This window comes from Sorex araneus, chromosome 5 (genome assembly GCF_027595985.1).
Source record: "Sorex araneus isolate mSorAra2 chromosome 5, mSorAra2.pri, whole genome shotgun sequence".
NCBI classification, from domain to species: Eukaryota; Metazoa; Chordata; class Mammalia; order Eulipotyphla; family Soricidae; genus Sorex; species Sorex araneus.
The window spans coordinates 36,656,677-36,671,492 of NC_073306.1; the positions used below are offsets into that span (position 1 = coordinate 36,656,677).

Here is a 14,816-nt window from a genome sequence, read left to right on the forward strand (position 1 = left end):
CACCACCAGACATCGTGAAGGACTAATGTAGCGAAGAGCGGGAGCACAGGCTCCAAGGCAGGTAGAGATCTGTCTGCTGCTGTTTACTAATTAGTGATGTTTCTCAGACTATGGGTTCAGTGACGCCTGCCTGACAATACACTGTGACATTCCCATTCATCTGTGTTACTGACCCTCCTCTTTAACCTAAGAAAGGCAGAAACTACCCCTTGGGGTTGTCTTGCGGGACTACCTCCCGCTCTTGTGTGCTTTTGGAGTGCGACTGCCAATGACTGACCCACTCACTCCAGACTGTCAACTGCCTTTCCCATGGAAGAAGTCTCCAGGCCCCTCTGTTCTGAGATCACACCACTAAATGGCCCAAGACACTTACAAAGTCGCCGCCTTCTGTGGGAATGAGAACATTCATCTCAGAAGATTTGGCACTGACTATTTCACAGTCCAGGGAATTCTTGCTCAGGTAAACATGGCAGCCATCTGTTTTGTTGATAGAAATGGTTGGCACTTTACCCATTACCTGCGGAAAAAAAAACCAACAACACTGAAAAAAGCAAGAGCTCCCGGCAGCTGGGGAGAACAACATTAAGTTGCGGGAAGAGCTCTCATTGCTTCCTGTGATGCACTAACTGCTTGAAAAGCTCACAGGTGCACAAGACACTGGATCCGAGCGGCAGGCCGGGATGGGTGCTGGCGAGAGCTCATTAGAGAAGCCAGTTCCTCTCCTGCCACATCTAAGGCAGCTCCGCTTACAGACTCTGCAGAATCAGATTCCCACCACGGCAACATCTGTGAGTCGGCTGTGTCTCAGTTAGTTTCTCGGGGACCAAAAAGCGGCAGCCAAGAGCTCAAGTTACCTGAACTTTGACATCCCTACTATTGATTATCTCCACAATGCCCACCACGTCATCGAATACCAGACCAAGTTTCTTACAGTTATCTGGAAGAGAAGAGAAAGGGAGCAGGTCAACGGGGTAACTTCAAAGGGAAGCAGTAGATTTCAGCCTGTGGGGAGAGGGCAGGGAGGGAGAGTCGCGGCCCTCGAGGGCTCCGGAACAGATGTCCTGACTGCAACCAGAACTCACCCACTGTAATGGAGTTAATTTTGCCCTTGATTTGCAATGTTGTGTTGACACACTTGTATATGTATGACACCTGTTTCAGCTCTGTGTCTTCAATCACCAGGTTGGAAACATTTTCCTGATTTTCCTATTAAAGAGATACCTTTTTCAGAAAGCTAAGCAACCATCCCCCACTCCAAACCGACAAAAATTAACAAAAACCCACCCAAAAGAGGCTATCGCCTCTTAAGTTCATGTGATCCCTGAAATCTATGCCTGAACCTTGCACTCCTTCGGCAGTGCTCTGGTCGAGCCCTCTACCCTCCCCCTCTTACTCCAGCCGTGGCATTTTAACTCACCACTCTCCACTTCTTGCCCTCCAGTTCCAGTAGAGGGGGTTCCTTCGTGGCTGGTTTGGGGGATGAGCTGACTCCTGGTTTAGGTGCAGAGAATGGTTTGGGGCCACTGCGCACCGGGCCACTCTGAGCCTTTAGGGCCGGGTTCTTGTGAGTCTTCATGTCATCAGATACGTGTTTCAGGGCTGGAAGAACAACAGCTACCTAGTTCCTGTCCTTCACAGCAGGACTCTGCGCGAAGGGGCAACAACCAACTTATGCTGTCAGAACTTAAAGTGACCTTTAACAAAATTAAGTCCAAAGTCAGACTCAAATGTTCTCTCACAAGGAGTTTTGAAGAAGTACTCAATGATTCTCTTCTCCAGGAAAGTTAAATTATATAGTTCCAAAAAAAACCCCAGAACAAAACAGAACACCAACTTGCAATACAGTGGGGTAGGAGTGGGCGGAAGAGGAAGAGTAGGTATGCGGATGAGCAGAAAAAAAATCCTAAAATAACATATACCAAATATGTATCTGCAAAAATAGGAATTTTTTGGTTTGTTTTGGGGCAACATCTGCCCGTAGTTAGGGCCTATTCCTGGCCGTGTGCAAGAGTAGCCCCTGTTGGTGCATTTTTAAAGCAAAAAAAAAAGAAGAAAAATAATGTGGTAGTAAAGAAACTGGATAAAGAAAAAAACCTCACTCATAGCTAATCTACCACACTCGTTCACTGACATTCATTCATTCATACTCATTCTAGAAATCTCCTATTTTTTTCTATCAATAGTTTTTGGGGTTTTTTTGTTTGTTTGTTCTGTCCCACCTCACACCCAGCAATTCCTAGGGGTTACTGCACTCAGGAATTACTGCTGTTGCTTGGGGGACCATATGGGATGCTGCGGATCAAACTTGGATCAGCCATTTGCAATATCCACTGTACTATCACTCCGGCCCCTATCGGCAGGTTTTTGTTTTTTTTTTTTTTTTTTTGCTTTTTGGGTCACACCTGGCGATGCACAGGGGTTACTCCTGGCTCTGCACTCAGGAATTACCCCTGGCCATACTCAGGGGACCATATGGGATGCTGGGATTTGAACCCGGGTCGGCCGCGTGCAAGGCAAACGCTCTACCCACTCTGCTATCTCTCCAGCCCCCCCTATCGGCAGTTTTTTATTTGGTCATAACCAGGTACACTGTTAGGAATTTTTTTTGGTTTTGTGTTTGGGCCACACCTGGTGATGCTCAGGGTAACTCTGGCTCAGCCCTCAGGTCTCACTCCTGGTGTTGTTCAGGAGCCGTATGGGATGCCAGGGATCAAACCCGGGGCAGCCGTGTGCAAGGCAAGCACCTCACTCGCTGTACCTCCAGGCCCTGTTAATAAATTTTAACAAAAACTTTTTCATGTTAACACACTTCCTAAAATGTATGTTTTTGTTGTTGTTAGGAAAAAGATTTCCTGTCTCCCTCAACAAGTTGTTCTTTTTTTTTTTTTTAATTCTTTTATTGATTCACCATGTGGAAAGTTACAAAGCTTTCAGGTTAAAGTCTCAGTTTCAGCAAGTTGTTCTTAAACATAGACCAATCTATAGATAGAAAAATTAGTACCCTCCTTAAATACAAGGCTTTTTCCTTGAATAATGCATGGTTCGAATAAGAGAAAAAAATCTAATGGCTGCATACCATGCCATTAAGTGGGCTTGTTCTTAAAGCACGTGTTCCCTCCGAAACATGTATCTCACTTGCTTATCTAGGTGTTTCTTTGCTTGCCTGTTTCTACTCCGGAGAAGCCTGTGTCCTCCGCAGCATACACTTCTTCCTCATATCTCTCTATATAAGTCACAATAAAAACTATCTTGCTTCACCAAAACAAAAAGGGGGGAGGGGGGCTGTTAGCTGGAGAGCTAGTACAGAGGGCAGGGGGGTGGCCTTGCATGCATCCAACCCAGGTTCAGTTCCCAGCACCCTATGTGGTCTAAGCCCTGAGCACCAGAGTGTGGCCTAAACACTGATGGGGAGGGCAGGGGGCGGGGGGGAGGGCACACAGCGGCCTCCATCAAGAGGATACACCATAGTCAATTATCTCTTCTACTGCTGGATATTTAGGTTGTCATACCTCTTTAATTACTATTAAGAAACACCATAAATTTTTTTCTTTATTTTATTTATTTTAAATATTTTTATAGACTCCTAGAGAAGGCCTAACAATGTAAACTTCTATTTGTATATAAAGGTATCTACTTTCTCTAATAAAATGAATTTCCTACCACAAAATTTCCACATAACTAATACACTCCCTTCGAAGCAATTAACCCCCAGTATAATCACTTACAAAGAGACCAGGTGCTAACGCAAGAAAAGCTCTTGGTACCAGCCCCACGCCTTGCACGGCAAGATACCTCATGCCACTTTTCTAGGTGCCCCAACTATAATCACCCATTTTCAATTTCCAATTAAGCTAGCTCTGCCATCCCTCTGGGCACGGCAAAGGGATAGGATGCCTCCAACTGAACTGCCTCATATATACAAGCCAGTTTCTGGTTTGCAAACCGCTGGGCCTCTAGTTGGTACGGTCTGGCCCAAAAAGCTTACTGTCCCGACTCTTCCTGCCCAAATCTTCACTTACCATGTGTGATGCTCTCCCCCTGGTTAATCTGCGCAAACAGTGCTGAGCGGGAAGCAGAATCATCTGAGCCTGAACTGGTGGGGGCTGGAGGAGGAGGCGGGCCTGGTGGTGGGGGAGGAGGCCCTGAGCCAGCAGAGGGTCCCGATGGCAATCCACTCAGTTCTTTTGCGACGGGCCCCTGCAATAGTAAATGCAGGCAACAGAGTCATCAGCAGTCACTCTCTTTTTCCCTCTGTACCGTTCACATGAGGACCTCATGTGTTCAGGGGACAAGTAGTACCCACTGTCCCACCCGGCAATGATGGATGCTCCCTTCCCACACCCAGCCTGCCTTAATTCTTCCTCACCCTTCCTTTCTCAAGGAGTCAACTAAGCTTATTTTTTCACCTGTCACATTTTTCCTTTGGTCTAATTCCAGCTCTAAAGAAAAAAATCCTAAAAATTTAGACAGTATGTCAAAAGTACCTCAGACTCAACAGGCCCAGGGCTGATTTCATCATGTGCTTATTTTCCCCTGGGAAGTCATCCCCTTGACCCTACTTCAATGAAATACCTTACCACTGAAGCCTGACGTGGCAATCTCTGTTCAATCTCATTAAACCTATTATCTTGATTTATTTCCCACAAATTCTTTCCTAACCAGCCGTGAGCACTTCCATAATCTGTGTATAAGCACTAACTAGGAACTGAATCTCTTCTAAGGATGAATCTGATCATTATCACCGTCCCACTCAAATACCTAGAATAGTTTCTTAACACCTATTATGAAGTCTAAAAGTTATCAGCCTAGCTTCCTTTCCAGCCTCAGCTTTCTCCTAAACATCCATCACTCCTCACTGAAGTGATCTCTAGTTTACACTATGCTTGCTAGTATCTCTATTTGTCCAATGTCCTATACCTGCAGAAGTCTGAAGTCAGAATTTTCCTCTTCAAAGTATAATCTCATCCGGTGAGAATCACTCTTCCTTATACTGCCGTCTATGGTGAGGATGTCTTTGTGTGTGTGTGTCTAGGACAAAGCGGTGGTGTGTATGTGTCTGTCTAGAGAACACACCAGGGCCTCACAAGCATGTGCTACATCCCTGGTGTAGTACGTATCTTAGCAATTACCTTGGTGCTTTTTTTGTTTTTGTTTTTGTTTGGGGGTTGGGAGGGGGTGCATCACCTGGCAACACTCAGGGCTTACTCCTGGCTCTAAGCTTAGGGATCACTCCTGGCAGGGCTCAGGGGACCACATGTGGTTCTGGGGATTGAACCCAGGTCCACTGTGTGCAAGGCAAGTGCCTCCCCCCCTGTACTATCTCTCTGCCCTCCCCTACATCGTGGTTTTTACTGGGATTTTATATCTATACTTTCAGGCTTCTTCAGGGCTGGGATAATGCTAACTCATCCATCTCTTGCCTTTTGTAAACTAGTCATTATCCCCTGTCCATGTTTACTGTAACTGAATACTGCTTCTTTTTTTACTTGATTTCTTTTTTTGGGGGGGATGGGCTGGCAGGGGGGGAAGGGGGAGGAGATGTTATGGGGAGACAACCTTTGAAGTAGTGCTCAGAGGAGGTCTGGGCCCCACTGCTGCCATTACTCTGCCAACCCAGCAGACAGTTCAGTACTAAGGCCTGGTGTGGTAGCACTGCTCTAGCCCCTCGGAGCTTGTGGACCTCAGCGCTATACCTGGCAGCGCCTATGATGCTTTCTTTTAATACTTGTCTTTTTCCACCTTACATGTGGAGAAATGAATTAGCATTGTTCTTAAAGAGTTTGGTAGTGCCAAGATCTATGGAAGCAGATGAAAAGTGGGAGACTTACTAACCGTTTTGCTCCAGACCAGTCCCGTGGTATGGAACTCCTTAATGTAAGCCTGCAGCTCTGTCCATATACTCAAGTAAGCTTTGACCCACTCCACATGCTTCTTGTCCCTGTGAGAATTAAAGAAGAACTCAACACAGGCACAGAACACATCAGATAACAGTAACCCAAAGCTCTCCATCCTGTGAGCTCGTCCTGTGAGCTCGCAGACAAGCCTGGGGCATTTCCTAAGCTTTACTCCCCGGTGGCTTTTCTTCTTTTTTCAAGACCTGTTCTATTATCTTGATTAGACCAAAGTGCCTTAGGATAAGGACTCCAGATTACCTTTCTTCCTATCTCAGAGCCACATTCATCAAACTTTAAGTGACAAACCATTGAGGGTTGGGGGGCAGAGGCTGGGTACGTGCATTACACCCAGGGGTGCTCAGGACTTACTCCTGGCTCTGTGTTAGGGATCTTGGAGCGTTCAGGGCACCATATGGGATGCTGGGGATTGAACCCAGGTCGGCTACGTGCAAGACAAGCACCTGATCCACTGTGCTCTCACTTCGGCCCCCACAAAACCATTTGTTCAAAACAGACCTTTAACAGAACCCAATATACAAAACTGATGAAACATTCTGTACCCAAAGGCCCAGGAAGGAGATCTCTTCAGCTTCACTACAACATTCGAGGAGCCTGTTCCCTGTTCTTCAGCCTGTGGTACTCGTAATCTGCCAGGAATTTCCTTCCACTCATGTAGCAGATGTTGCATTAGCTAAAAACTTTAATTTTATAATACTGAATTTAATAAAATATTATCTACATTGAGGTTTTTTGTTTCTGTCTTAGCTGTCAACCAGTCTGCAAAATATTTCTCCTATTTTCCCTGATCCGCAGGACCAAACACATTGAAGAGGACTGTACCAGGGCTCCACAAAACTCAACTGCCTCCTAGTACAGAGCCTTATGTCAAAATCTGCCTGTGCCACAAAGAAACAATACAAATTAAAATCAGCATTAAATGATAGAATTAGCACTATGCTTCAGGTCTCCTCTCCTCTTTTAATTAGCTGGAATAATACTCAGTGATTATTTAACACGAGACCTAATTTCCTCAACTATAAATGGTGGAGTATAATGAAAACATGTTTAGTATATAATTATACATTAAAGCAACATGTTATATACAATTATAACATTAATTCCAGGCTGCTGCAAGGATTAAGGAAGTGTCTGTGCTCTGGGACATACTTCACACGTATAACGGCATTTCCCTTCACCAAGCTGCAACTCAATAGTCACGGAGCAATGGGAGGGTCTGGGTTGCTAAGCAGACCACCAACAGAGAAGCTGGATGGTGGGCATATGTGTTTAGACATACAATGACCCTCCTTTATTTAACACCTGCACTAGTTGGTCAACCTTCCTCTCACTTTCCCTTACTATAGGATTATGGGTAAAAATGGCAAATTCAACCATTTTACCTCCACCAAAACCTCCTATCCATGGAAGGGTAAGGATCAGAAGATTAATATTCCCCTCCTACAAACTCTGGAGGAAAAAAAGCAGAAGTGGAAGCAAAAACACTTCCTGTTTGTACATGCAGCATCTATGAGTCAATATCTACTGAATTTTCCAGAAAGCAGCTCTCAGAGAGATAGGAGAACTAACAAAGAAGCCACAAGCAGCCTTACTGCGAAAGTGCTCCTTTAGCCAGTAACTGGCTGAGTTTGTCCTTAACCTCTTGCGACAGGACTTACACATCTTTGTATTCCTTGAGGACTCGGTTCGTGTAGAACATGGCAGCATCATTCATTTCCTTCACATAGGGACCGGGCTTGGGAGCCTACAGAAAGAGAAGGCAGTGACTCAGAGCGCTTGGTTCTATCTCCTTACGTCCTGCATGCCATCCCTCCCCCCTCTGGAAGCTGTGCTGCTCACCACAGCCACCCAACCCAGGGCCTGGATACTTTCGCTGACAGCTGACAGGTGGTTAAACAACTTGCTGCCTCGGTTCTTCTCCCGAAAGGTTAACACTTCTTGGATCTGCTCTGAGATGGGTGCCAACAGATCAGAAAACTTATTCTACAAGAAGACACAGGCAAAGAATCAGGTTAGAATCTTTCTACAAAAGCTTGACAGGCAGGTCAACTCTGATCCTGAAGGTCACGGTTCTTATGAGTGACAGTGAGCCCCTCCATAAATCTTGCATTTCTTCCTGCACACATTCGTATCATTGAAAACACAGCTTGATATCCTCGTAGAGTTTTTTTTTTTTTTGCTTTTTGGGTCACACCCAGCGATGCTCAGGGGTTACTCCTGGCTTTGCACTCAGGAATTACTCCTGGCAGAGCTTGGGGGACCATATGGGATGCCGGGGATCGAACCTGGGTTGGGCGCGTGCAAGGCAAACGCCCTACCCGCTGTGCTATCGCTCCGGCCCCTCCTCGTAGAGTTTTAACATCTCAGGCTGGAGTTGTGATTCTTCAAGATCAGAACCCCTTTCTCTAACTGCAGCATAAAATTCCACCATTTCAGTCACTGTCCCACAAATCGGAGCACTAGTTTATTTTGAGGTCTTCGCTCAGAATGGTCTCTCCTTCTGCCTCTATTCAAATACCCTCATGCTGTGTGAGAAACAGCCCCGCACTGGCCGCCTACAGCATTTACTGTTAGTATGACCAAGTTAGGAAATCCATCACATACCAGAACAAACTACCAGGGAATCCATATGAGTATGTTTTTCTTTTTCTTTCTCACTAACTCCTCAAAGACAAGGCCTTTGTCCTAGACCTCTTTCATAATCCTTTAGCACCCAACACATTGTTAGTCACTGAGCAGCTGCTTAGAAAAATGGGTCAAATCAAATGCAATTAGGAGACTTGGTATTTGAGCAGGCAGCTCAACAAAATGGATGAATCTAGTTTCAATGCTTTTGTTCTTGCCTCAAAGCTCAGTTTCCTGAATATCTCAACTCTCAGATCTTAGCATAAAACATTCTAAAGTAGTAGTCAGCAAGTTTTTATAGAGCCAGACAGTAAATATTTCAGGTTTTGCAGGCCACATGGTCTCTGTGGCAATTTCGCAACTCTCTCCTTTTAGGGTAGACTAACAATACCCAGAAGAGTAAGAATGACTGTTTATCCCACCCCATCCCACCCCTATTTCATTTACAACATAGATGGCAGGCTAGATCTGGTCTACAGGTCATTAATCTATCAACATGTGGTCTATAACAAGGGAAATATAATGGTGTTTTAGCTGTCTGATTTGTTGGGAAAGCATGGGTTTGGAAAAATGGCTTATACAAAATTATTTAACCATTCAAAATGAACTTAGAAGTAGACTAATATACCTGATATCGTGTTATACTATTTTTACATTATTTAAACATGTCATAGTTGTCTAATTGTTTTCATACAGCACTGAGAACTTGTTTCTCATCCCTTTGTCTAAGAAAATCAAATGCAAATAGAGGATCTGAGACTAAAATCCTTGGTTCTGAGAAGAAGCCAAAGAACATGCTCATTTCATTAATATGTTCATTAATATAACTTATTAGGCAGGAGATATGTTAAAGATTCTTACCCAGACCAGTACAGGGTGAGAGGAAAAGCAGTATTTCAGTTCTAGGATTCTCACAGCAGCATTATGAAATCCAACCACAATGATACAAAGGAACCACTATCTATGACCAAATGGACTTTAGGGGCAATATGATAGACTTGGGCTTGGCACGATGCTTAAAAAATAAGTAAATGGATCAGAGAATAGTTCAGAGGATTAAGGCATCTGCCATGCATAGAGCCAACCCTAGTTCAAGCACCTTAATACTGCTAAGTGTGGGTTCCATCCCCCCAACCTCCCAAAAAAATGTCTATATGTCTATGGAGAGAAATAGCAAAGTTCCTGACATAATGATAATTGATAATTCTTTAAAAATGACAGCTGGGCCAGAGCAGTAATACAGTGGGTAGGTGCTAGCCTTGCATGCAGCCTACACAGACTCAATCCCCAGCATCCCATATGGTCCCCTGAGCCTGCTAGGAGTGATCTCTGAGTGTAGAGCCAGAAATAAGCCCTGCACCTTTGGTTATGGCAGCAAAACAAAACAAAAACCAGCAAAAAGGCTAGCAGAGAGGGCTGGGGAGATAGCTCAAAGCAATAGAGCACAGGTCTTATATGTATATGGAAGCCCCAAGTTAAATTGCCAGCACCACATGGTCCCTTGAGTATTCCTGGATATACCCTAGCCCCGCCAGGCCTGAGCAGCACTGAACAGCCGGGCCTAATCACTGAACCATCAGGCCCATGGAAGCATCTCAGAGAATGACTGCCAGGCACCTGAGCACTGTGGGGGAGACGCCCAGCCCCCCACACCAAAAAAGAGAAAAAAAAGCCAGCAGAACTTAAGGTATATAGATATATACATATTTTCACATTACCACGGTGACACGGTGCCACGGTGACAGAAGTGGAGTTTGGCTCCACTTCTGGGTCTTGGGTGTGTCTGGGTCTGAGCCCAGGGGTCTATTTAAGCTATTACAGCTTAGCATAAATCGCCAATTTGTCCTGAACATCAAACCAAAACTAAATCAAGTAATAGGGAGGGAACTTACACCTGCTGGCTTCTGGCACTGAGAGGCTGTAACCAAGAGAGCGCGCTCCAACTTCAGACCTGTGTGGACCATCTCCGCCTAAGGGAAGGAAGAATCTGCTATCAGTGACACATTACAAGGGGAGAGATCCTGATAAGAAGAACCTGAACCCCCTACTCGCATGTACACTGGGAACAACCCCAGGCACTTCAAATATTGTTTTCTCCAAGGATCTTAGATCCAAGGGACTGATAACAAGGTCACAAATACCACTGCTCCTGTTGGAACTGAAATCAAGGATCATTATCCAGAAATAAAAACAATGAAAATCAGGGATAGTCTGAGAAAAAGTCAATTTAGCACTTATACATGCTCTGTGACCTGAACTTCACTGGAAAATCCCTCCTACTGGGGGTAGGAAGGTAGGGTGGGGGCCGGTGGTTGTGTTAACAAATCATTTCTCAAAAACTAGAGGTAGGAATAAAGATAAAAGGCCTACTTTGGTCTAGAGCTCTCAAGATATTAAATTCTTTTGGTTATAGCTTTTTCTCAAATGTTAGATCACAATCCATCCACAGGCAAATTGATTTAGTGAGCTGTAACTTTACTAAGTGAAATAAAATAGAAAAAAATAGGCTAGGATGTAGCTTGGTGGTCAAGGGTATACCTGCATATGTGAGCCCTGAGTTTGATCAGTGGAACATAAGCGCGCGCGCGCGCGCACACACACACACACACACACACACACACACACACACACACATTCTCACACAAAATAAGAGTACAGCGGTTAGGCCCTTGCCAGTGGCTGACCCTGGTTCAAACCTCAGGCACCACATATAGAACTCACGAGCACTGCCAGAACAATCCCTGAGCATAGACCAGGAGTAAGCCCTGAGCACTGCCAGGTGTGGTTCAAACCCCCTCTCCCACCTTCCCCCCAAAAGTAAATTCAAAAAACAAGATTTTTTCCCTGGGGTCTTTGTTTTTGTTTTGGGTTCACAGCCAGCAGTGCTCAGGGGACCACGCACGGTGTCAGGGGTGGGACTAGGGCCTCCATAAAAGCATGAGCCCTGCCCATTCAGCTATCTATCTCTCCGGCAATGTATTTGAAAATAAAAGAATGGTACAAGTTTTAGAATCTTCAAAAGTTACAGTCTACTGGACCAGAGATATAGTACAAAATTAAAGGCCCTTGTCTTGCATGTGGCCAACCCATTTGATTCCCAGCACCTCCAAGAATAACCTCCGAGCAGTGCCAAGCATGGATCAATACCCCCACAAAAAAAAAAAAAAAGGCTATATAAAGTGAATGTGCAAGTCCTCACACCCTTAGCCAAGTCCCAGTCCCACTCTACAGCTAACATCATGACCAAAGATATGGTACTTAACACCAGGAGTAATTCCTGAGTGCAAAGCTCAGAGTAACCCCAGAGCATTGTTGGTGTGCCCTTCAACCCCCTCCACTCACCTCAAACTCCCTCCCCCTAAAAAAAGAAAGAGATGGTACATAAGAGGCTCAAAATAGATCTTCCAAAGTCCAAGCAACCAGTCTTGCGGAAGGATCAAGATGATTCTATACAAGCTTCCGGCTGACAATGACCAAATTGACTAAGAGGAAGACTGAGTCCTAAAGAGAGACCAAATATCTATCTATCTATCTATCTATAGATATGAGTATGGGGTGCTGCTGACAATGGAGGTGGCAGCACATAAAGGAACGTGGGTGAAGAGGCATCTGTCAGTACCTACTTCATATTCTTGTGAGCTAAGTGAGAAAACAGCCCATATTAGCATAAGTAATAACTATCGAGCGAGCATAGTTTCATAAATGCTAAGTCATGATAATGAGTCCTTTGGAAAGCCACTTAGCTTGGTTATATAACATGTTGGGATCAGTTGGGCAGAATGCTCTAGCTACAAAAATCAACTCAGCCAAACTAAGAGAAACCCATGGAGAATGTGGTAAAAGCAAGGGGTGTGTGTGTTGGGGGTGGGGGGGCGGTTGGGGGTCTGTGTCTGAAAAGTCTACAAACAATTCCAGTGTCTGGTGTATCCTCCTCAGTGAAAGTTGAAGAGGAAAAACCCAAAGTCTCTCGAGATCAAATCTCCGGTTTGGTCTCAAAAGCTCTCAAGGGATCCTAAAACCAAGAATTAAGATTCAGGATTTCAAGAAAGCCACCAGTCCTTAGAAGACAGTTAAAAAGGGCAAAGTGGGGCTGGAGATCTAGTATAAAGGTTAAGATTTGCACAGTCAACCCAGGTTCAACCCTTGAAGCTGCATATGGTCCTCTGAGTCCCACCAGGAGTAATTTTTTTTTTTTTTTTTTGCTTTTTGGGTCACATCCAGCAATGCACAGGGGTTACTCCTGGCTCTGCACTCAGGAATTACTCCTGGCGGTGCTCAGGGTACCATATGGGATGCTGGGAATCGAACCCAGGTCGGCCACATGCAAGGCAAATGCCCTACCCGCAGTGCTATCGCTCCAGCCCCAGGAATAATTCTTAAGCACAGAGCCAGGAATAAGGCCTGGGCACTGCTGGATGTGGTTCCCCTCCCCCTAAAAAGGGTAAGACATCCTTACGTGTTTCTGTACATCTCCCCCAATTTCTTTACTGATCTTCAGGTATTCTGCTACGGGACCAGCAAGCAGTGAGTCGAAGGCCTGTACAAATGGAGCTGATCCTGGGAAGAGAAATATACCACAGAGAATTGATCATGCATCAGAAAAATGTTTCTTTAAAATATACTTTTGTCTGAATGCGGAGAGGCAAGCTAATTCAGTAACCAGAATACTGGAAAATGAGCAGGAAATCTGGGTTCTAGTTCCCAAATGACCACTAGCCACTATCGACCAATGAACATGAGTCCCCTTTCTTCTCTGAGGCTTGTGTTTTTCCTTTTACTTATTAAATGAAAATAAAACGAGTCCCCCAAGTTTCTTTTAGCTCTAACAGTCTATGATTTAATTTGCACATGTGCAAAATTTGCCAATCATTTGGTGAGGGGAAATTTAAATAGCACTTGTCATTTGGCTTACACGGGAGACATTCTGCTAAAGAAAGAACAGGAAATATCACACAAACAGGAAGTTCTTGTGTTAAAATAACTTAACCACAGGCCTCTCTGCACAAGTCACTTCCCCCAACTCTCCTGCTCACAGCAGTGTGGCAGGAGATAAACTTTCTAAATGAAGCATTCGTGGATGTTAGCTCCAAAGAGAGAGACGACACTGGGATGGAAAAACTTCAGGCCAAGACACTCTGACTTCACTCCAAGTGTCCTGCGTATTGCTTACCTTTTGAAGTACTGTCTCCGTGTCCACAGTGCATATCAGAAGCATGGGACACTGCCTCCAGGCGGCCCACCACCTTCTCCAATCTTTCCACTAGATTTTGCATGTCAGCCATGATGTATTCACTGCTGAAACAAATCAAATATGTCACTTGTTTTTTTTACTACATGTCATTTGTTTTTTTACTATTTGTTTGACTACATAGGACCTCAGGAAACAGTACTCCTGGGAGTGAAGAAGATGCCAATTTCATTTCTCAGGAACAGAACCATTTAATAATAAAATAAGGTAGGAAATAGTCCAAGCGTATTCGCAAAATCCTGAGGACCTCAAAAGAACTTCACAGGAAATGATACTGAAAGTAAATGTTTAAATATTCAAATAAGGGGGCTGAGGGATAGCACAGCGGGTAGGGCATTTGCCTTGCACACGGCCGACCTGGGTTCGATTCCCAGCATCCCATATGGTTCCCTGAGCACTGCCAGGAGTAATTCCTGAGTGCAGAGCCAGGAGTAGCCCCTGAGCATTGCCGGGTGTGACCCAAAAAGAAAAAAAACTATTTAAATATTCAAATAAATGTTGAATATTTACTATTGTACCTGTAGGATACTTGTCACAATATACTCTACCAAATATTTGTATAAGAACTTAGAATTTACAAATCAAAGCAGCCTAAATCTACGCTTCCTAACAACTTTTCAGGAAAGAAAAGCTACTACACACTTAAGAGACAGGAAGCAATTTCAGGAAAATTAAATTATTTGCCTATAGTCACACAGTTTATTGAAAGGGAAGCCAGTCATCAAATTCAAATCTGACTTTTAAGATTCAGTGTTTGTTCCTGTAGCATCCTGCCTACTGCCTTCATGGAGAAAATCCAAAACTAATATGAAAAGGGTACTTATCCTGCCTTCAATAATTCTGAGTCTAGTAATAAACAAAGGGGACTTTACACTTGCACTAACAACTACGACACCAAATAGGCAAAAAAAAAAAAAAAATTAAGGTGACAGCAGAAAGCTGTAGACAGAATAACCAAATTCCAGAGAGTGAAAGAATTTATCAGCTGGAAGGGTAGATAATGGTGAAACTGAGAACGGGTGCGGCCTGGA

The 14,816-nt window shown here is 44.4% G+C and overlaps 1 protein-coding gene across 4 annotated transcripts in view; it reads right to left on the reverse strand.

The window, feature by feature from the left end:
- CAP1 (cyclase associated actin cytoskeleton regulatory protein 1) overlaps positions 1-14,816 on the reverse strand; it is a 31,475-nt gene that overhangs the window by 1,354 nt on the left and 15,305 nt on the right. For 2 of the 4 annotated variants that reach the window (XM_055138560.1, XM_004614219.2), the window contains exons 2-12: positions 13,708-13,829; positions 12,994-13,094; positions 10,430-10,507; positions 7,752-7,895; positions 7,571-7,656; positions 5,833-5,938; positions 4,020-4,197; positions 1,418-1,599; positions 1,083-1,206; positions 855-937; positions 374-517 (exon numbers count right to left, since the gene is read on the reverse strand). In XM_055138560.1, coding sequence (XP_054994535.1) covers positions 374-517; positions 855-937; positions 1,083-1,206; positions 1,418-1,599; positions 4,020-4,197; positions 5,833-5,938; positions 7,571-7,656; positions 7,752-7,895; positions 10,430-10,507; positions 12,994-13,094; positions 13,708-13,819 — 1,338 coding nt within the window. In that variant the 5' untranslated portion in view covers positions 13,820-13,829. Of the gene's footprint in view, positions 1-373; positions 518-854; positions 938-1,082; positions 1,207-1,417; positions 1,600-4,019; positions 4,198-5,832; positions 5,939-7,570; positions 7,657-7,751; positions 7,896-10,429; positions 10,508-12,993; positions 13,095-13,707; positions 13,833-14,816 lie in introns of all 4 variants that reach the window. The other 2 variants (XM_055138561.1, XM_055138559.1) reach the window with 1 other exon arrangement.